This window comes from Eleutherodactylus coqui, chromosome 7 (genome assembly GCF_035609145.1).
Source record: "Eleutherodactylus coqui strain aEleCoq1 chromosome 7, aEleCoq1.hap1, whole genome shotgun sequence".
Taxonomy (NCBI): domain Eukaryota; kingdom Metazoa; phylum Chordata; class Amphibia; order Anura; family Eleutherodactylidae; genus Eleutherodactylus; species Eleutherodactylus coqui.
In genome coordinates, this window is record NC_089843.1 from 43205245 (window position 1) to 43228668 (window position 23424).

Here is a 23424-nt window from a genome sequence, read left to right on the forward strand (position 1 = left end):
CTTTAAGTTCCATCCACCTCCCATTAAGTACAATGCAATAAAATAAGGAACTGTCTGTATTCTATTTCTAAAACTGGAAACAAAAGCACAGCAGTCTGTTTTTTTGATTCCGTGTAAAAAAAATGACATGTAGACAGAAAATACAGAAATGGATTAAAACTGAAGACCTTCTACTTCAATGCATTTGTATGAACTTGAAACGTTTTGTTTCTGTTTTGCTGTTCCCATGACAGAGCAATCAAATGGAAATGGAAATGCTACCACGAATGAGCCCTAAGAGCCGTAAAAGTCTAGTATAACACTATTAGCCTGGGTTCACACAGGGCGGATTAGCAGCGGTTTTGCCGCGGTTTGCCGTTGCATATCCGCATTGCGGCCATTCCATCGCGGTTGCAGTGCAATGCAGTGCCAATGTGTTTGGCAAAAATCTCGTTCTCACAGTGCGTAAAATTTACCGCAGAGCCGCAGTGCGGATAAGCAACTGCGTTGCGGTTTTGAAAGATGCAGCATGTCCATTCTTTCGACTTTTCCGCAGCGGTTTTTTTTCCATAGGGCCCCATGGACGCAGCAAAAACCGCAATGAAAACCGCTATTGCTTATTTTGTCACGGTTTTCAAAGCGGTTCCGCAGCTGCTTGTCCGCATGAGAAAGGAGGGGCAATAACAGGAAGTGGTTCTGCGGCCATTTTAGATGCTTGGCGCCATTTCAGCCTGGACTGCATGGAGAGAGGAAGCAGGGAGCAGGAGCTCCGCCGGCAGCACCCCACCGAGCGGCACCAGACCCTCCCCAGCGGCACCAGTACACCCATTGGCAGCAGCACTATCACCACCACCGGTAGGCACTTCACTGACGCCCAGGGGAAAATATTGGCCAACAGGCGGGAAACTCCCAACCCCGTCAGTGGCGGGAAAAGCACCGCCAGCAGCGGCGGCACCACCACTAGCCCCAGCGGGCCCACCACTACCCCCAGCGGGCCCACCACTACCCCCAGCGGGTCCACCACTACCCCCAGCTGGCCCACCACAGCCTCACTACAACCCCCATTGCGACCACGCCCAGTGGCGGGAAAAGCAGCGGCGGCACCACTAGCCCCAGCGGAGGCACCACTAGCCCCAGCGGGCCCACCACTACCCCCAGCGGGTCCACCACTACCCCCAGCGGGTCCACCACAGCCTCACTACAACCCCCATTGCGACCACGCCCAGTGGCGGGAAAAGCAGCGGCGGCACCACTAGCCCCAGCGGAGGCACCACTACAACCCCTAACGGGGCGAACAGCCTGTCCACCACAGCAGCACTACAACCCCCAACGGGGCGAGCAGCCTGTCCACCACAGCAGCACTACAACCCCCAACGGGGCGAGCAGCCTGTCCACCAGAGCAGCACTACAACCCCCAATGGGGCGAGCAGCCTGTCCACCACAGCAGCACTACAACCCCCAACGGGGCGAGCAGCCTGTCCACCACAGCAGCACTACTACCCCCAACGGGGCGAGCAGCCTGTCCACCACAGCAGCACTACTACCCCCAACGGGGCGAGCAGCCTGTCCACCACAGCAGCACTACAACCCCCAACGGGGCGAGCAGCCTGTCCACCACAGCAGCACTACTACCCCCAATGGGGCGAGCAGCCTGTCCACCACAGCAGCACTACAACCCCCAACGGGGCGAGCAGCTGGCCCACCACAGCTACCACCACCGGCAGCAGCACTTTCAGCACCGCCATCGCAATCACCTCTAGCAGCATCGGTAACCTCTGCTAAAAAAGGTAAGTAACTACTTCACCACATTATGCATTGAAGGCAACCCGCGTCCAGCTCCACCCACTCCACCTTCCTGTGCTCTCTCTTCGCAGCTTTACGCCCTTTTGCGTGTCTTTTTTGGCCATTGCCACCCGCGGTATTCGCTGGTTAGCTCACTTGCTTTACTCAACTGTTGCATGGTGTACCTTTCCAAGGGTCATGCTCGGTGTAACATCGGTCATTTCCACCATTGTATGGCCCCCACACCCGGTTGCATGGCATTTTTTTGCACGGCCGAGGACACGCGTTTAGTCCAATTTTTGCATAGCCGACCCACATTTTTTCTTACCACTTTTCCTTTTACATTGTTGTTCTCACTTTGGCCTGTCACTTTTGTGTAGATGTGATCGTAAAGCGATATTTTTGGCGACTTGCAATTGTGCGCTAGTGGGCCAAGATGTGTATATGATGAATGTTAACTGTTTCTTATTGCTCACAGGACTACCTACATTTTCTGAAGTCGCCCAGTGCATTCCGTTTGCAACGTCAAGCCACTTTCCGGAAAATGGCCTGGTATCAACGAATGGGGATCAACGTCGCCAGGATGATAACCTTGGTGAGTGTAGTCTCCGCTGACACAACCATATCCACCCCCCTCGGAATGCAATTCAACTGTTTTTTCCATCCACCCCCCCCCCCTTCCTGCAGGTTGAAAGTAGGCCGGAGATTTGGGACCCAGCCGAGCCGGGCTACAGTGACCGCGACATAAAGGCGGACGCCTGGAATGTGGTCTGCACTGGGATGTATCCCGATTGGGACTCCGCTACAGCTGCCACCCAAAGTGAAATCCATAAGTTAACAGTATTGGTTGTAACGCTTTGGTGTTTCTTTCTTCCATGTATTTTGAACTGTACTGCATCTAACCACACTGTTTATTGCAGCATTCGGTGGATTCCATACTTTTACATTCTGCTTTTAACCATGTTTTATTATATTGCAGTTAAAGACATCAAGAATCGCTGGAGGTCAGTTCGGGACCGCTACAAGAAACACGAGAAAGAGTGTGAAAAAAGCGGCATGTCCCCGTCTAAGAAAAAGTGTCCAAACCAGGAAATACTGCATTTCCTCAGAACAAGTCGAGCATTGTGTCCGTAAGTGCTGTATTTTAGGCGAGCTTTTATAGCTCAGCTTCACCGTTGTTGCATTTTGATGTTCTATGTCTCTAACGGTACTCTTGTTTCGTCCACAGATCCAGCGGGAACATCACGGCTGACCCTCCCACGGTCGAAACCGCTACAGCCGACACAGAAGGGCAGGAAGAGGAGTCACGGGATGATGATATCACAGAAGGTACCCCAACCTTGGAAGACAGCCAGCGGAGCACGCCCGATTTGTCCCGCACTTCTGTAACACCGGAAGTGGTGGAACAAAACGTGTCGCGTAGCAGCAGTGCTGGCCCTAGCAGCAGAGCATGCAGTAGCCGGGAGGTGAGTTCCGAGCGGACGAGCCGCAGCGTTGCTGCTCGTCCGCGTCGGAAGAACAAGGCAGATGCCGCAAACGAGGCGCTGACGTTATTGCGGCGGGTTGACACAGAGGATCAGTGGGATACAATGGGTGCCACCATTGCGTCACGCATTCGTGAACTGAGGCCAGAGCATCAGTGGGCTATTGCGCCCGTTATTTACTATGCTTTAGAGCTTTTTGCTTCTGAAAGGCCCATTGCTGATAGCTGTACCCTTATTTCGGCAATGAAAAATACAGGCTTTGCAGTACCACAATCGAACCGCATGTTGCCTCCACCCCAATCTTTCCCTGACCAACCAGGCAGGGTTCCTAGGACAACGGGATACCCCATGCACCATGTTTCTCAAGACACTGGCTACGGCGACATGGTCTCTGGCGGGTCCCCTTCCCCTTCCCAGCAATCGTTTCTCTCAATGATGAGCAGCCCTGTGCATCAGACCTCGCAACACACAACCACGGTACTGTACACGCCGCCAAGCGGATCTCAATCCAGTACAGGAGACGGCTCTTTTATCAATTATACGACACTGCAGTGATAACAGCTGTTGCATGGTGATAACTGCAATGTCTTATACGCAAGCATTGTAAAGTGCAGGATCCGTTGTGATGCTGCCTTTTGTAGCAGTGCATGCAGTTGCCTGCTGTCCCAGAAATCCTGACGGATGCTCATGTGAAAGATTGGGGTGCAATTTCTTCCATCGCTCACTGCCGGCTACTATCTGCTCTGCTGCTAAATAGGCAAGGCACACACATTCCTTCCCGTGAGTGGCATGACCGTGAAATTATTCGCAGGTTGTGCGACTGTACGTGAAGGATTGTGTATGTGCGTCTAGAGTGATTTTGTCCGCTGCCTCGCTGTCCTCCAAGGTTGGGGTATTTCACTTCTCGGGGTCATTGCCTTTGTTTGTTGTTTTCCTTTTTTTTTATTTTCATGTGTATTTTCATGTTTGCTCCAGTGTAATGCATGTTACCGGAGTTCGAACATGAAATAAACTCCAAGAAATGCTGATGAGAACAGGGGCAGTCTGTCTGTCGGCCTGTTCCCATCCGCATTTCCCCTTGCGGTATATCCGTCAAGTGTGGTGAAAGCCAAATTGGTATTGGATCGCCCGGTGACAGAGAAAAACGTTACACCATTTACCAAAAAAAAAAAAATCACCACGTGCAAAATGACTGCAACTGTGTGGCGAGCAATGAAACACCAAACCCTAAATTTCGCTATCCAACATTGATGTAAAATAATGTCAGTATTTTAGTGGATAAAAAACGGTCACATACGTCGCTCCCATGTGCTCCTGGGGCGTGGCTAATGTAACGCTCGGTAGTGCTGTGGCGTGAAGTTTGTGAATGTGGTTCCATTGCTTGGGTGAAATGTATTGTGCTACTCATGTTGTTGTAATCGTTAACTGCTGAAATGCTTCAAAAACGTTACGTTTAAAAACCAATACACCTGCCATGTTCATTAGGCTACTTATTAAAAACCAACATAGCCTAACAATTGTTTCAACTTAACATAAAGTTCAGGTATTTTGTTCGACGACAAAAAAGGAAGAGTGATGTTTTTCATTAAATATAGTAAAATTTATTTGTGCAAACTTTTTTCTAACAATTTTGTAAACTTTAATGACCGATCACAAACTGCATGGACCGCCTTTGGTGGGTCTTGAATAAATGCACTTTATGCCAATAATGCCTTCTGCATCCTTCTGGGGCTGGGCGCCGGGGGAGGGTCACACTCCAGTTTTAGGGCTGCACACCACCGACACAGGAGAACTGCCATGGCACGGTGCCTTCGTGACTAAGGAAATAGTCAGTGAAGAGTTCTCGAACCTGCACTGCGGTAGCAGGCGTGCGACCTGCACCCCAGTTGATGACCGTGTCAAAGGCAGGAGCGAGTTCTTCGACATCTACCTCGGGGCGATAGTCCCGGAGGTAGTTGTGAAGAAAACAACATGCCTTGACAAGGTCATCAACTGTGGTAGGGTCTACCATAAGGGTAGTCCCTAGAACTCTCCACTGACTAACCATGATCCCGAAGGCACACTCAACCACGCGACGTGCCCGGCTCAGCCGATAATTAAAAATCCTTTTCCGGGCATTCAGTCCTCTTCGTGGGTATGGGCGCAACAGGTTTGGCAACAACGGGAAAGCCTCATCCGATACCATCACAAAGGGGACTGGATGTGTGGTTCCCGGGAAAGGTTGTGGGGCTGGGAGCGAAACGCCATCTTGAAGAATTTGCATCCCAATCTGTGAAGTTCGCAGCACCCGAGAATCTCCAGTGCTGCCATAGGCGCTGACGTCGATGCAAACAAATTTGCTATGTGCATCAGCCACGGCCATCAGGACAATAGAAAACATTTTTTTGTAATTATAAAATTTGGAGCCTGAGTGGGCTGGCTGAAGCACACGCACATGTTTGCCGTCAACGGCGCCTATGCAGTTAGGAAATTTGGCAACATCTTGAAAGCCTGCTGCAACATGTTGCCAAGTATCCTCGGTAGGTGAAGGCATCACGATGGGCTGCAACTTCTGCCAGATAGCGCTGCATGTGCACCTCACAATTTCGGTGATGGTAGATTTACCAACACGAAATTGGAGATGCAGGGATGCATAGCTCTCTCCTGTGGCCAAGAAGCTGAAAAGAAGCAGGGAAGAGAAACAAAAGTTAGTACACAATGAAGACTTGCATAATGTCAACACTTCAAACAATTAAAGTATTCAGATATTAATCTCAACACAAAATTTATATGAGAACACAGTATAATTCATGTGAAGGAAATAACATGAGCATTGCAGAGGTAGCCATGGGGGAGGTTACATTGTCACTTTACACGCCACACATGGTTCACAATTCCATTCTCCCTATCTACAACATAGGGGAGAGAGAAAGTTAAAGTGCAAAGATGTTCCTGCCACACTCAGGTACATAACTAGGGTACGTTGACTGCCGGTGCGCAACAATGGTTGGCCAACTTGGCTGCTATGGTAAGTTCAACAATCTCACTTCTGCCAATTTGTTTCGGAAGTCAACCACCCACAAGATGATGATGCCTGTGTTATGTGGCAGAAGACAGAATACCAAAGACAACAAACTTTTCCACCGCCCTCTACCAAAACTACTAGAGGAGAACCCGAAAACGTACAACTGTACATTTTCAGCAACGTCGCCTGCGAATTAAAAAATGGAGTTTGTCTTCCGCTGGATGAAGCCCTTTGTGACGTCACAAAATTAACCTATTTCCAGCTGTTGAAGAACGTGTGTCTTGGCAGCTAGCAGCGCTGTCTCACTCCACGCAGCAAGGGCGTAAGGTGGTTTGAACTACAACACACGGCCGCTGGGCCAATGGCGGCTATTAACCCTTTCCAATCCATTCTCAGGCCTGCCCCGACATCATAATTTGCCTTCACAGCTGCGATGTGGTGGCAGGCCCAACAGTGCAGTGCAGCAGTGCATCTGTACCCGATCATCAGACACATCGGGTGCAGATGCATTCCTGCACTCATCCTCATCGAGGACCCCCGTAGAGAATGCAGAAAGGGTTTTCAACCATTTCTGCCTTCTCCTTTACACATTACATACCGCTCAATTAGCGCTATGTAATGCATAGAGATTCCAGCAGCCCGGCGATCATGTGTCCGCCGCGATTACCCGACCCACGGCGGTCACATGAAAGCCGAGCCGGGAGCCAGCACTGTGGGAGGACATTACCTGACTTGCTTCTTGCACATTCTCCTTCTGTCTCCCGGCCATCATGTGATGGCCAGGTGCCACCTGACCACTGCGATCACATCATCGCCGAGCCAGGAGGCAGAAGGAGAATGCGGAAGACGCCGGACAGGTAAGCAGTTCCCTCCCTGCACCGTCCTGAACTCTGTCAGTTCAGGAGGGTGCAGGGACAAAGGAATTCTTTTCACCCATTCTCCCCAGCACCAATTTATTTGGAACTGGGGAGAATGGGTGAGAAAAAAAAAAAATATTGGAAAGGGTTAACCATTGAAATGCCACTAGCAATTCTGACAGCGGCATTTACATAGCACAAATGGTGTCGAGGGGTCACGCACGGGCAACCAAACACCCACCCGACCGGTGAGTTCGGGGATGCCGTGCACGTGTCATTATGGCGGTGTTGCTAATGAAAGGGGTGCTCGATAGCCAAGCTGTCCAAAAGCAGTGTGACGTAATGCGATTGCATTACGTCCTACTGCCGGAGCAATCACAGCATCGCATGAAAAAATAAAATGTATTGCACAAAACGTGTAAGAAAAAAAAAAAAAATACAGTTGCAAATTACATTACGGATAAAACAACTGGGACAGGACAAGAAAGGTTACTTACCGAAGGGTGATGAGCAGCCTTTCTTCTGCAGTGATCGCCTTCCTCATGTGCGTATCCTGGTACGTAAGATCCCGGCGCACCAGCTCCAGAAGGCGGTCAAAGGCCTCCATAGGCAGCCTGCAGAAGGCTACGAACTTCTCCGGATGGCTGCAGAGAGAGAGAGAAAGGGAGAGCGGGCTCAACTAAATACAAATTCTTTGCACAATCTCAAACCTATTCACATCACATGATACACTTCACTTACTTTTTTAAATCTTGGTACAGGCTTGCAAAATGCCCCTTCGTCCCCCTCTCGGTGAGTAGGGGATGCACCCAGTAGCGCCTCCGGTGCCGGGAAGCACGATCAGTCTGTAAAAGAATATTAGCAGGAATTAAAGAACATGGCAGCAATCGCACTCTAGTCCACAATGCATCTAAAGAAACAACAAGGAAACAAAGCACACACTGTCGAAACACTGCTCACCTTTTCGGATTCTTCTCCTTGCATGTACAACATTAGGGCGATGAGTGTGCGGCGGTTGGCGCGCCTCAGCCAAATTCTTGTGGTAGGCTCCATAGCTCAAGAGAAAATGGCCACAAATTCTTAGCCTCTTCCTACCCTGTGCAGAAATGGGCGTGGACGATGACCTCACAGGAAAGGGTTTTCTTTGGAATCTGCACCTACTAAAATACGCAGTCAAATCTGCAACTAAAACCACGCCTCTCCAAAAAAAACCGCTGCGTTTTTTTCCGCAGCAAAGGACCTGCGGATTTAACTGCGGTGGAACCGCAGAATAATACGCGATGAAAACCGCGACTACATTTGGGTATTGCATGCGGATTTTCCGCAGATGCGGCAGGGTTTCGGCAAAACCGCGACGGTAAAACCGCGACGTTTACGCGGCAAATCCGCCCTGTGTGACCCTAGCCTTAGGTCATCTTGGAGCATATTGAAGTACCTTTGAGCTATTCTTAATGTAAAGTTAATGTTAAAATGACAGCAACATGTATGGGTTATCAGATGGTAACTGATGGTAACTAACAGATTGTTTAAAAGCACACTACACTAGGAGGTTTTTTGTATGCTTTTTACAAGTTGTCAATTTATTATCCCATTTTTTTTGAGTAGTAATAGGATTTCAGTCCTGGAAAGTGTAGTAGAAATGGTTTTTTTTTACAAATGAAAAAACAGAAAATTTTTTTCCTTTTTTGCATTGGTGGATTTGTCCTGAGATTGTGTAGGATCAAGGGTGTTGCAGAAGTAGCTGCATCAACAATGGTGGAATCATATTTAATGCACACAACAGGACAGAGATCTGGGATTGAACGTCAGTACATCCACAGATGGCAATATTTATTCAAGGCTACAATCTTACACATAGTAGCAGCAAAGTTCTGAAACAGTTATAGAGTTTTATTCAAGCCATATATACAACTATTAAAGGGGTTGTCCCGAGGCAAAACCGGAAAATTTTATATTAGCCCATTCCCCCTGTCACCCCCCGTCATAAAGCAGCCCTTTTGAGCGGTTATAAACCGCATCCTACTTACAGTTTAGCAGAAATAATAACTTTTAAACTTCTCCATCTAAGATGGCGCCTGCGTTGTCCCTGGATGTGTTCCACGGTGCACCGCTCGCTCTTCCTGGAGGCCTTCATGCGCGCTCCCGAGACGCCGGTCACGTGAGCAGGTGACTGACATCATCGGTGGAGGCGTGCACTTGCAAATGAATGAAACACCGATCCAGCCGCCACATTGGCTGGTCGGCAGAAAGCGTCACAGCGGGAGGTGCAGTCTACCGGAGAAAACAGCAAACAGCTGTTTCTCCCTTCTCTTGACCACACAGAAGCGCAGGTAAGTGCACCTTTATGCGGTACTCTTTCATGCTTTTATTAGCACAGGATCATTGCCTTATGCAGTGAGTCTGTGCATGAAAAATGTATTGTGCATGCCCTGTATAGTAATGTGTCTTACATTTTTATAGTGCCTGCCATGTGCTGCGTTTTTTTTTTTCCTGCTGTGTGCTGCTATCGCGACTGCAGTGTTTATTGTGCATGCAGCCTGCTTCCATTCACCTGCCATGTGCTTTTTTTTTTTTTTGTGCCTATCGTGTGCTTTCATGTGCCTGCCGTGTATTTTTTTTTTCTTTTTTTTTTGTGCCGGCTTTTTTTTTTTTTTTCTTTATTTTTGTGCCTGCCGTGTGCTTTCATGTGCCTGCAGTGTTTTTTTTTTTTTGTGCCTGCCGTGTGCTTTCATGTGCCTCCCGTGTGCCTGCCATGGGTATTTTTTTTTTTTGGTGCCTGCCGTGTGCTTCTTTTTTTTTGTGCCTGCCGTGTGCTTCCATGTGCCTGCCGTGTGCTTCCGTGTGTCTGCCGTGTGCTGTTTTTTTTTTGTGCCTGCCGTGTGCTTCCATGGGCCTGCTGTGTGCTACCTTTTTTTTGTGCCTGCCGTGTGCTTCCATGGGCCTGCCGTGTTTTTTTTTTGTGCCTACCGTGTGCTTCCATGTGCCTGCCGTGTTTTTTTTTTGTGCCTGCCGTGTGCTTCCGTGTGTCTGCCGTGTGCTGTTTTTTTTTGTGCCTGCCATGTGCTTCCATGGGCCTGCCGTGTGCTGCTTTTTTTTTGTTCCTGCTGTGTGCTTCCATGTGCCTGCCATGTGCTGCAATGTGCATGTGACTGCAAACTGCTTTGAATCAGCATACATTCCGCACAATTCATTCATACAATCATCATGCAATCTTCGGAAAATTTGCATGGAATAGACCCAGCATCTGCATGCAATCTACACACAAACACTGCCTTCAATCGACACTATTTACCTGCATTCTACATACAATATGCATGCTATCTGCCTACAGACTGCGGATAATGCTAGCTATCAACAATCTGTCCACAATCGCCCAGTAATCAATCTAAAATTCGCCTAAATTATGCCTGCCATGGACCTTTAAAAGATTGTTATTAGAAAATGCTTCTGCTTCCATAACTGTTATTGAAGTGCCACTAACTTGGTGTTTTTTTTTTTTTTTTTAGTTTTTTTGTAGTCCAATTCAAGAACAAACATGTACCAGGAAGATCTTGAATTTGAGGAGCTTGATTATTCATCCGATTCTTTTGGAGAGGTAACTTTTTGCTGAAAATGGAAAGGTTGCAGCAAACCAATGGCAATAAACATAATAATTTTTTTTTTTTTTTTTAACAGGACTTCCAATCTGATAGCGAGGAAAATGATGAGGATTTCCCCGAAACTCGGCATTATTCGGCGGTATGTGTTGAAATATGTATAAAAAATTTTTTGTTTATTGTTTGAAACCGCAACTATGCATCAGTCCCGTACAATTTATTATTTCAATACATTACTTCGTGTGTGTGTGTATACATAAACACACGCGTGTGTGTGTGTGTACATACACACACGTGTGTGTATACATACACACACGCGTGTGTGTGTATATACATACACACACGCATGTGTGTGTGTGTATATACATACACACACGTGTGCGTGTGTGTGTATATACACACATACATGCGCGTGTGTGTGTATATACACACGAACGTACGTGTGTATCTGTATATACATACACACGTAGGAACGAGTGTATGTGTATATACAGTCACACTTACTTACGTGTGTACACACATTATATATATATTTAATATATATATATATATACACACACAGACACACGCGTGTACGTGTTTAGGCATACACTGGTACGCACGCGTGTACATGTTAATGCATACACACCCATACGTTAGTTTATACATACAAACTCGTACGTACGTCTGTGTATGTATGCACATATACATACAGGAATCTGTGCCCTGCCTAATAAGGATGATCATGCCGCTTTCAGCAACACCATAGAATTAAAAATGTACCCCTTCCTTTTTTCCTAAAACATTAAATACAGTATTCTTCATATTAATCCCTTCTTAGGTTCAACAACAACTGTTAGACTCGCTATATGCTCAGGCGGACATAAGCAGTCTACAGTGTTTTCAGAACGATCCGCAGGGTGCACCAGAAGCGGGTGCTTCAGGATCCACTGAAGATCCCCATGGCAGGCTTGCCAACAAAGAGTGGTGTCACTGTGGGCAGTGCATTTGCATGCTCACAGTGGCGGAGTGTGTCTGTTGTCGAGAACACGAAGTAGTCCTCCAGATGTTACCAGAAGCTTGCGTATGTGTTACATAACATCCGTTATTTGCTCAGTATGCGCTTGTGCGCGAAAACATAGAACACGCGATAAGACTATCTGCACTGGTCACCCGGAGACAGTACGACACAACCAACAATAGGTATTTATTACAATTTTATTGTACAACACACAAGACAATGCAAGTATAATTTTTAACAAAGGAAAAAGTTTATTTGAAAAGGAAAAAAGGTTAGTGAAAAAGGCAACATGGAAAAACATAAAATATCAATGCGTCTTTTTTTTTTGTTTTCATGTAGACTATTAAAATTTTTTAAATAAGTTTAGAAATATTAATATATTTCCTTTTCGTTTTTTCTTAGGGTTATGCCTGTGGGCGCATATCGCTCTTATACAGCGTGGATACATGGATTCTTGGGGAAAAACAATAGAATCCCCATACCAGCGTGTGTAATTAAATCAATACGGACAGCTTACCCTGATCCGCAAGGACAATACACTGGTTTCCAGTTCTACATGGACCTGACTGAAAGCAATTTGGATTTCCAGTTGAACTTGTAGGATGTTTTAATTTGTGCCATTTTGTTTTCAGGCTTTACAGATTTTAAAATGTTAATAAATTTTTTTGTGAAATATAGTGTGTGTTTTTTTTATTTGGAACGTCTCGACTATAATCACTAATCGTTCTATCATTATGTATATACATGACTACATATGCGTATGTTAGTGTGTATAATATATACACACACAAACTGTGGGTTGTGTGTGTATGTATTTTGACACACATATATATCTGTATGCCTGTGTATCTGTCTGCCTGTCTCTATCTGCCTCTCTCTATCTATCTGTTTGCCTCTCTCTCTCTCTCTCTATCTATCTGTCTGCCTCTCTCTCTCTCTCTCTTTCTATCTGTCTGCCTCTCTCTCTCTATCTATCTATCTGTCTGCCTCTCTCTATCTTTCTGTCTGCCTCTCTCTCTCTCTCTCTATCTATCTATCTATCTGTCTGCCTCTCTCTCTATCTATCTGTCTGCCTCTCTCTCTCTCTCTATCTGTCTGCATCTATCTATCTATCTATCTATCTATCTATCTATCTATCTATCTATCTATCTATCTATCTATCTATCTATCTATCTATCTATCTATCTATCTATCTATCTATCTATCTATCTATCTATTCTGTTTTTCTGCCTGCCTGCCTGTGTATTCCTTTGCAGGTCTCTATAAGGGAGGAGGGAGCTGTCCAGTGCTGAACCTTTCCCCTGCACAGCGAGGCAAGGCTTCGTTATAGCAGGGAGCTGTCCAGTGCTGAAGTCTCAGCAGAAAGTACTGTAATAGCTGCAATGCACTCCCAACATCGATGGTGTGATGGAACAAATAGTTTTATTCACCAAAATATATGTGTGGGTAAATATGCGTGTACACACATATATATAGTATACGCGTGTATGTCTATGTATGCATGTATGTAACATACCCACAGGTGTGTGTGTGTGTGTGTGTGTAATACATACATATATGCATACGTCTGTGTGGGTGTGTATGAGAGAGATTATATATATAAATATATATATCTCCCAGACAGACGTATGCATGTACACGTGGACAAGTGGACACGTGGACATGTGGACAAGTGGACACTTGGACAAGTGGACACTTGGACAAGGTGCGCGTGCGTATGTATTCGCAAACACATGCACCTACTTTGTAAGTCATGTTAGTACAATAACTTACATCAAAAAAAAAATTTGCAATGAGGTATTGGTTAATAAAATGACCAAATTAAGAATTTTTGTGCAAAAGCATTTTATAAATATTATTGCTATACTTTTAAATACGAGTGTCATTAATTTGGTCATTTTACCGTAAGCCCGCAATCCACGACAAGGATACTCATTCTCTTGCGAGACCTATCTAAAAAAATTAAAAATTCCCTAACTAAAAATTCTACCGTAAAGGCCCGGTATTTTTTTTACAAAATTTAAAAAATTTATAAAAAATTTAAAATTAGTTAGAAACACCCGTGGAAAAATGCATAGGATTTATGGGATAAGACCGGCAACATTTCACATTGTACCAGTTATACATTCTATACAAAAAAGGCATTTTATGCAGATGATTGCAAAGAGTAAAAAGGGATGTTAATGCGATTAACAAAAGGGACTAGAGGGCATAGGAAATAAATAAGGATAAGTTACCAAAATGTTAAATAAATATCACTATACACACATGGAAATAAGATTGCAACGCACATGTAAACTATACAAAAGACAAAGTAAGTAATAAAGAGACACAGATAAAAGAGACAGACGAACCGTTGAAAATTGTAGTTCACTTATTTACAATAGACAGACACATGAAACAATACTTGCACATGATACAAAAATATTACTAAATTTTTCGTTAAAGTTTGTTGTTTTTTTTTTTTTTTTTAAACCAACCAAAATTTTTTCTTGATTACCTTGGAAATCGACTTTGAAATTTGCGAACCAATTCCTCTTCACTGGGTTTCACAACAGGTGCAATATTCTGAGGGAATTCTGAGGATTTTGAATGCCAGGAGATGGACATCTCACCTTTGGCGAACATCACAATCTCACGAATTATGTCAAATACAAATGCAATGGACTTAGGCTCATAAAGAGCTTTCAAAATCCACTGCTTCCGTGCTTTGGAGTACTCCACTAGGTAACACTTCCGGTCCTCTATCCCGTCTTCTGATTGCGTTCTTCTGAGCTTTTGAATCCTACCTACATTGTAATTGTGGTCTAGAACAGCAAGTTGCGTTCTAGCCACCATTCCGTCATAAAAAAAATGAATTCGTTTGGGCCTGTATTTCAATACACTGGCATGAAAAATCTCCAAATCGCCAGTGTGACAAAAATTGGAAAGATGGCGGATGTCTTTCAGTAAACTTGTTTTCAGAACCACGGTTTTGACTTTGGTATGTGCTGTACTGTTAGGGGCTAACCAAGCAGTGGTTGGTTCAAGAAGGGCGTGACTGCAGCGGTGATATTGGGCATTGTTCTCCCACTCGTGAACGTTGATAATGGGATTTGTTGCCGATTTCCATTTTTCTACCAGTAATTCGGGATTTTTTTGACTGGTATGCGAACACCACCACAGATGATTTTTGAGGCTCGATATCCACGGGGAAATGGTTGCGCAGTGTGTGCTTTTGGAAGCCACAAGCAACTGCTTGCTGACAGCTTTGGCCACATGCCAGACATCAAATTCGTGCATAATTTCTGGGAATTCCTGGCGCATTACCTTACGTATGGAGACATGCCGATCAGTTGCGACTATTTGAACGTTTAATCCATCGGCGATCAATTCAAGTAGTGTTTTCCGGAATGCAGTGGTTTTGAGCGAAACTGATGAAGCAGGTGGAACAAGTTGTTCCACCGTGAAGCCCACAATTTTTTTGCTCTTCAACTCCAAAAAAGTATAAACGGTGTACTTTGCAGAAAGACCCAGGCTATCGGATTGCCCATCGCCAGCTAAATACAAGGGTGTTGATTTCATTTCTGCTATTAGATTTGCCCTCTGCTGCATCCAATGATTATCTATCACTGGGAATAATAAGTGATGTTGGTGGCGGTGGAAAGTGGTTTTTGAGATTCCTTGAAGTTTCAGAATATGTAGCATATTACTAACTTTTGCAAAATTAGATCCACTGAGAAGGACACTGGAAGCAAGTAAAATGTTCCCCGCCGGGCAATTGTGGATGAGTGGTTGGCTTCGCCACAAGTTGCAGGTGTGGCCTCTTTCGCAGAAAGATTTCACAATTACCATTGATCCCTTTGGGAAAATCTTGACGTGAGTTAGTTTAAGAAAGCATTGATTTTGGTAAGGGCAAGGGATCATTGAAAATAAACCCATCAAGGAGCTTTTGAAAACTATGTACTTTTCTTCAGCGGATGGGTCCATCTCTGTTGGAGCTAAGGTTACAAATTCTGGTAAGGGGTAGCTCAAGGGGTTATCGGAATCAGAAGGAATGGCAAAATCCTCACTACCGGAACTCTCCGATGCTTGCGATGCTCAGAATGTCGAGTCGTTTGGATCATCAGAAAAAACACTTGAAAGGCTTTCCTCAAAAGTAGAAGCAATATTGCAACTTGAGGGTTGCATATTGATTCTATCGGCCTCATTGGCTGTTTTGGATATTGGGCTCTCTTCTGGTATCTCTTGGAAGGCAGTATTACCCATATTGGTTTTTAATGGTGTAGAAGAGCACGGAGTGCCCTGTGGGATTTTAAATGAAATTGGATTCCGGTGTGGACTGGCTTCTACTTCATTGCATTGGATGCCAATGCTTCTTGACTGGAGTTGTGTCCTGTGTTGCGATTTATTTGCCGCTGCTTGACAGGCCTTGCATTTACCCCTCCCTGCATTGCTTGCTTCGTTGTCGGTTTCTCTTTGCTCAAACTGTCTTTTGAAATTGACGATTACCTTTGCATCTACTGTACAACCTTCACTGATTACTGTCATAGGAATTTCTAGCTGTGTTTCATCACCTTGTAGATACACGTCGACTGTCATTTCTTGAACCGCGCTAGGTGCAACCAGGGTAGATTCTTCGCGCGAAGTGTCTTCCCTCGAAGTTTCTTCCCTCGAAGTTTCTTCCCTCGAAGTTTCTGTGGCTGAAATTTCTGGCTGCTGCGTCTCCCCAATTCTTCTGCGTTTTCTTGAAGGTTCACCTTTCTTCGCTAACTGGGTCTCAATTTCCAACGCTGTTGGGAATATACTTGGCACAGCATTGGGCTTCAATTTTTTACGGTCGCCGACTGTTATGTAGCAATCCTCCAAGAAATGTTTGCTGCACAAACGATAACTGTAAGAATCTTTTTTTGGGGAAATCTTAGTAAGCCACTCTTCAACGTCAACAAAGATGTAAGAAGCCTGCTGTAGCCAAAGTCTTGTTTTTTCAATATTCGTTGGAAAGACATGAAGACAAGCACTTTCGCCTCCCTTCTTCCAGTATGTTGTGCAAGTTGGAACCACGCAGCTAGGCATTGTGATTTTGTGTTTTAAAGTGACTGATCTGCTGTGTGTGGGAAAGAAAATGTGGTGCAAATACTCACCCTCCTGCAGTGACTTCGGAAGAATATCACGAGTCCAAACCCTGGAATCTCCAATGGCCACCGATGCGCTCCGACGTATACGCTCTGCATTTTAAAGACAAGAAGGCGTAGATCAACAGAGATGCTAAGCTACAACAACCAACCCACCCACCCACAGATACAGACCAACAGACACATCCATCCATCTGCACATACACATACATGCATGCATCCATCCCTATACACACACACACAACCACACACACATCCACCCATGCGGCCCCATCCATGCATCCACACAGACTTATGCACGTGATAGGGGTCAATCAATATTTTTAATAACCTAACATAAGAAAGATAAGGAAACAGTGTAATAAATGTGACATTAGTTATTTGGTTATATAATGTTATGTATTATGGAAATTAAAAATATGTAAAACATTCCGGAACTTGCTAGTAGAATTTGGATATAGAATCATATGTAAAAAGGTATATTCAAGCGTTTATTTGAATATTGATTTTAGAATACTAAATGTATGATTAATTAGATTTTATTCAGCTATCTTACTGAATCCCAACTTATCAACAATGTACTGACTCCCAAGTAGGTGGTTAAAACCAGTTCTATGTGTTTAACCAGAAACAATGCCCACTCTTTTGATATGCAAATTGTTGATGGACCTTGAAGATTACATTCTGGTTTGGGAAGAAATGTACTCAGACAGTATGGAGCCGTCTGTATGTAACTGTTGTATGTCCACTTCAAACAGTTTTGCTGATACCTTTTGTTTAGAAGGCTTTTGATTTACAGCCATATTGTAATCTGTTGGAATGAGGGTTTGGTCAGCAAAAGTAGATTGAAACTTAGTATCAGGTAACATTTGGAAACGCCGTCTTTTCATCTTGCATAAAGACTAAGCAATGTTCAACAATAAACTAGAACTCATGCTGATTTACTAGACAGTCTGTGTGTAGTGGATTATTATGGTTCTCTATGAGTACTCAATATAATATTTCCTCTTAATTTGGACTCAGGCAACATTCGCATTTTGGTCTTCGTTGATAGACCCCCTACACACGCATCATCACGTACAAACACATCCGCCCTTGCGGCCTCATCCCAACGTCCATGCGGCCCCATCCATGCATCCACACAGACTTATGCACGCATCATCACGTACAAACACATCCGCCCTTGTGGCCCCATCCATGCATCCACACAGACTTATGCACGCATCATCACGTACAAACACATCCGCCCATGCGGCCTACACACATCCACCCATGCGGCCCCATCCATGCATCCACACAGACTTATGCATGCATCATCACGTACAAACACATCCGCCCATGCGGCCTACACACATCCGCCCATGCGGCCCCATCCATGCATCCACACAGACTTATGCACGCATCATCACGTACAAACACATCCGCCCTTGCGGCCTCATCCCAACGCGCATGCGGCCCCATCCATGCATCCACACAGACTTATGCACGCATCATCATGTACAAACACATCCGCCCATGCAGCCTACACACATCCGCCCATGCGGTCCCATCCATGCATCCACACAAACTTATACATGCATCATCACATAGACACACATCCGCCCTTGCGGCCTCATCCAACGCCCATGCGGCCTGCACACATCCATGCATGCATTCATTCATTCATTCATGCAGCCTCATCCATCCATGCATCCGCATGCACTTATGCACACATATCCAGCCATGCATTCATTCATGCACCCCAGACACCTCACCCCCCGCAGCGCCACAGCACCCCAGACACCTCACCCCCACCCCCCCAGCGCCCACAGCACCCCAGACACCTCACCCCCCCCAGCACCCCAGACACCTCACCCCCCCCAGCGCCCACAGCACCCCAGACACCTCACCCCCCCAGCGCCCACAGGACCACAGACACCTCACTTACCCAGGCGGCTGCACGGCTTGGATTGTGTTCGTCCCGGCTGGCGGCTGCTGGTCCCATGTGGCTCCCGGCTGCTGGTCCCGTGTGGCTCCCGGCTGCTGGTCCCGTGTGGCTCCCGGCTGCTGGTCCCGTGTGGCTCCCGGCTGCTGATCGATCGTCCCGGCTGGCTGCTGGTCGGTTGTCCCGGCTGGCTGCTCCTGGATGGTCCCGTCTGGCTGCTTCTGGATGGTCCCGTCTGACTGCTCCTTCACCCGTGTTTAAAGGGACGCCGGGAGCTGAATAGCCGCCCCTGCGCGCTCCCGTGCAGTGATAGCTCGTCTGCGCATGCGCAGACTAGCTGTATCGCGCGGGCACGCTGGAGAGGCTCGTTCACAGAGGGAAGAGAAGAGACTGCGCAAGCACGTCTAAAACGGACTGGTGAGGAAGAAATTAGACGGCACCATGGCGACGGGGACACAGAGACAGCGCAAGGACGGAGACAAGTAAGTGAATAACTTCTGTATGGCTCATATTTAATGCACAATGTATATTACAAAGTGCATTAATATGGCCATACAGAAGTGCTTACCCCCACTTGCTTTCGCGGGACAACCCCTTTAAGTGTAATTTATATAATAAACAATGGCTGAAAGACAGCTGAAAGACATGGTGGTGGATGGAGCTGTCAGCGGCCACAGCGCACCAGCTCCTGCATCATGGCCCGGCTGTTTCTCAACCCGGAGGCCTGAGAGGCGGCGCCCGGAACACAGCAGTGAGCAGCGGCACATGCCAAGCCACAACCAGTAAAATAATCACCTGCAGGGAAATATATCCTTACTATAGCAAGGTTTAGGCTTTCCATCATAACTTAAATACAACCAAACAGGAAGCAAGGGGGAAGACTTATCAACTTTATTTCAAAGGTTTCTGATGTAAAAAAAATTGAATTTTTTTTTCGCAGCAGGAATTCATGTAGAAATGTGCAGCTTTTTTTGACAGCCTCACCCCTTTTACAAAAAGTGAACAGAGAATTTGGGAGAGGATGTGAATGTTTTAGACCAATGTACAATCTACATTAAAAGCTGGCATAACTAATTTAAGAAATGTATGCCATATGTGCATTTTCATGTATTAGGCACTGTGGGGACTACTGTATCTTGTCACCACCGGAAGTATGAATGGAGACAGGATACAGGCAGCTTGACAGGCTGGTGATGCCCCAGGAGCTGATTGGGTGATGTATTTCCTCAGTGTCCCCGCCTGCATCATAGGCTGGCTGTCACTCGACCAGGAACCCTGAGAGCCAGCGCCCAGGACACAGCAGTGAGCTCGCACCACGGCTGAAAGACACGGTGGTGGACGGAGCTGTCAGCGGCCACAGCGCACCAGCTCCTACATCATAGCCCGGCTGTCACTCAACCGGGAGCCCTGAGAGGCAGCGCCCAGGACACAGCAGTGAGCTTGCACCACGGCTGAAAGACATGGTGGGGGATGGAGCTGTCAGCGGCCACAGCGCACCAGCTCCTGCATCATGGCCCGGCTGTCTCTCAACCCGGAGGCCTGAGAGGTGGCGCCCGGGACACAGCAGTGAGCAGCGGCACAACGGCGGGTGAAGCTGGATAGGGCACTGAGCCTGCATGGCACACCGGCAAAGACACGGCAGAGCATACAGCTGTCAGCAGCAATAGCACACCGGGAGGCCTGCAATCTCTTCTGCAGGTGATGAGGCAGGGGACGGAGCTTTGAGGCGGCAATAGCACAGTGTCACGAGCTGTGAGGGAGCGGGTCACCAGCAGAGATGCTCGCAAGCTTCATAAGTGACAGCCGCAGGTCTTTGGCAGGCGACCTAGCAGGGCAAAGAGCAGGGGTATTGGTGGTGCCACGCCAGTAGCACAGTTTCAGCAGAGCTGGGAGGGAGTGATTCCGTAGGCTATATGGTAGGGGGACGCCTGCATCGGGGGGTGCGTTGTGGTTGGCCTGGAGGTTTATGGTTAGTTTTCCAGTTTGTCTTTCTTTATTAGCTCCAACAGCTAATAATGTAACCCTAACAGCAAAACTAACTCTAACCATAACCCTCCAGGCCAAGCAAAAATTTAAAGACACCCTTCTAGGACCTTGACAGCCAATCGAGAGCTAAGGGCGTGATAGGGGTGTTCCTCAATGCAAGACCTGTCAAACCCCTAGCTTCCGGTGGTGACAAGGTACAACAGTACTGGCACTGTGTGCATTGGGTGAAATTTCACTAAGAGTGATGTTGGAAATGCCGGTCTTAGTACATTTTCTGCAAGGTGTCTTCTGAACAATGCAATATTGGCCATCCTGTTTAAGGGCAAACTAAGGGAAAAACAGCAGCTTCCAGTGTCAATGATTAGAATTGCAGAACCATAGGTAAAAGTGTAAAACTATACCCACTAATGGTTAATTCCAGGAGAGGCGACATAATCCTGACAGCTTTATAACTGCCTTGGTGTAGCAGGGACTGAAAGTAAAGGCTGGGTTTGGGCACATCAATTGCAACTCCACAAGACTACAGTAACCAATCCAGAAATCTCAAAAGTCTAAAGACTAACATTCACTTTATTGGAAGACTTTTTTGAGAATCACCCTGTTTATGTTCGATTAAATGCCAGTGTATTTTGTATTTTTTCTTTTCTGTAGATCAGCTATGGTGCCACAGATCCTCTTTTATCCAATAAGCAAATGTATCCGTCCTTCTTCCAAACTCTTCCTAGTGATCAAACACAATTTCAAGCAATTGTTAAGCTTCTCAGATATTTTGATTGGACATGGATTGGTATTATTGCATCTGATGATGACGGAGGACGCACCCAAAGTCAGTACTTAATGAAAGAGATGGAAGTTCATGATATCTGCACGGAGTTCATCCTTAGGCTGCCAAGTGATGATGTGTTTAAAGAAATTACAAATGAAAAGAACAAAGAGATATTTAAAAAGTCTATCTCAAAAATTATTATACTTTGCGGGACAATTTCACTTTTCACTGTAAAGTTTATTGAAGAACAAAGCTTTGCAGGATATGGGAAGACTTTGATTATTCCGGCTGGGTCAAATGCCGATATTCTTTTATCAATAAAAAATAAAACATCATACCATGGGAGTCTGACATTCTCATCACCTGAAATAAAGATCCCACCACTGAAGACATTCTTAGAAGATGTGAGTCTTGCGAATCACCCAAATGACCTTCTACTTGAACATATCTTTATTGTATACTTGAACTGTATGCCTTCAGACCCCATTCTAAAAATAATAGCTAAAAAATGTTATCCAAACAAACTTACTCACTGCAACAAGACTATGAAATTACAAAAAATTGGCACAGGTCATTACTACACTAAAAAATTTACAACCACTTATCATGTATATCAAGCTGTTTATGCTATGGCTGAAGCTCTCCATGAAGCTCGCCTTCATATGTCCAGAAATTTCAATTGGAAACATATGTTAAAGGTAATTTAATGGAGTTTTTAGTAGATAGCAACACATATCTATAGTACAGTGCCATGAAGGTTTAGGACTAGAGATGAGCGATGCTCGAGGGTTCGTTTCGAGTAACGAACCCCATTGAAGCCAATGGACGACCCGAGCATTTTTGTATGGGACCTATGCTAAGGTTTTCATTTGTGAAAATGAATCTGGGAAATTCAAGAAAGTGATTGGAACTACACAGAAACGGATAGGGCAGGCGAGGGGCTACATGTTGGGCTGCATCTCAAGTTCCCAGGTCCCACTATTAAGCCACAATAGCGGCAAGAGTGGGCCCACCCGCCCCCCCCCCCCCCCCCCCCAACAATTTTTACTTCTGAACAACCCTCATTAGCAAGGCATACCTTAGCTAAGCACCACACTACCTCCAACAAAGCACAATCACTGCCTGCATGACACTCCGCTGCCACTTCTCCTGGGTAACATGCTGCCCAACCGCCCATTTCAGTAATAGTAGCAGTCAAGAAAGGCCCCAGTAACATATCACTAGCAGCAGTATAGGGGGAGCACAGTATTAGTTCCATTTCAGTAGTAGTAGCAGTCAAGACAGGCCCCAGTAACATATCACTAGCAGCAGTATAGGGGGAGCACAGTATTAGTTCCATTTCAGTAGTAGTAGCAGTCAAGACAGGCCGCAGTAACATATCACTAGCAGCAGTATAGGGGGAGCACAGTATTAGTTCCATTTCAGTAGTAGTAGCAGTCTAGACAGGCCCCAGTAACATATCACTAGCAGCAGTATAGGGGGAGCACAGTCTTAGTTCCATTTCAGTAATAGTAGCAGGCAAGACAGGCCCCAGTAACAATTCCAAAGCAGCAGTATAGGGGGAGCACAGTATTAGTTCCATTTCAGTAGTAGTAGCAGTCAAGACAGGCCACAGTAACATTCCCGTTGCAGCAGATTAGGGAGATAACAGTCTCTTTCACATTTCAGTAGTTGCAGTATAGACAAGGCCCCAGTTACATTTATGTAGCAAAAGTGTAGGCCAACCCCACACACTTTGCTGTAGCATGAGTGCAGGCGAAGCCCATAAAAATTACTAGGTAATCCTAGTAATCCTGGAGCAGCCCAGTTAAAATAAAAATTGGTTCAGGTGCAAGTTTCAATGCTTTAATGAGAATTGAAACGTATAAACATTGTTTACAAAAGTAATATGACTGAGCCTTGTGGGCCTAAGAAAAATTGCCCGTTTGGCGT

General features: G+C 45.9%; 1 protein-coding gene across 1 annotated transcript in view; it reads left to right on the forward strand.

The window, feature by feature from the left end:
* The window catches only part of LOC136573481 (vomeronasal type-2 receptor 26-like), a 52664-nt gene that overhangs the window by 4918 nt on the left and 24322 nt on the right, over nucleotides 1–23424 (forward strand). Inside the window, exons 3-7 of the mRNA XM_066574770.1 lie at nucleotides 2240–2356; nucleotides 2449–2581; nucleotides 2741–2891; nucleotides 2990–3227; nucleotides 21378–21896. Coding sequence (XP_066430867.1) covers nucleotides 2240–2356; nucleotides 2449–2581; nucleotides 2741–2891; nucleotides 2990–3227; nucleotides 21378–21896 — 1158 coding nt within the window. The remainder of the gene's footprint in view (nucleotides 1–2239; nucleotides 2357–2448; nucleotides 2582–2740; nucleotides 2892–2989; nucleotides 3228–21377; nucleotides 21897–23424) is intronic.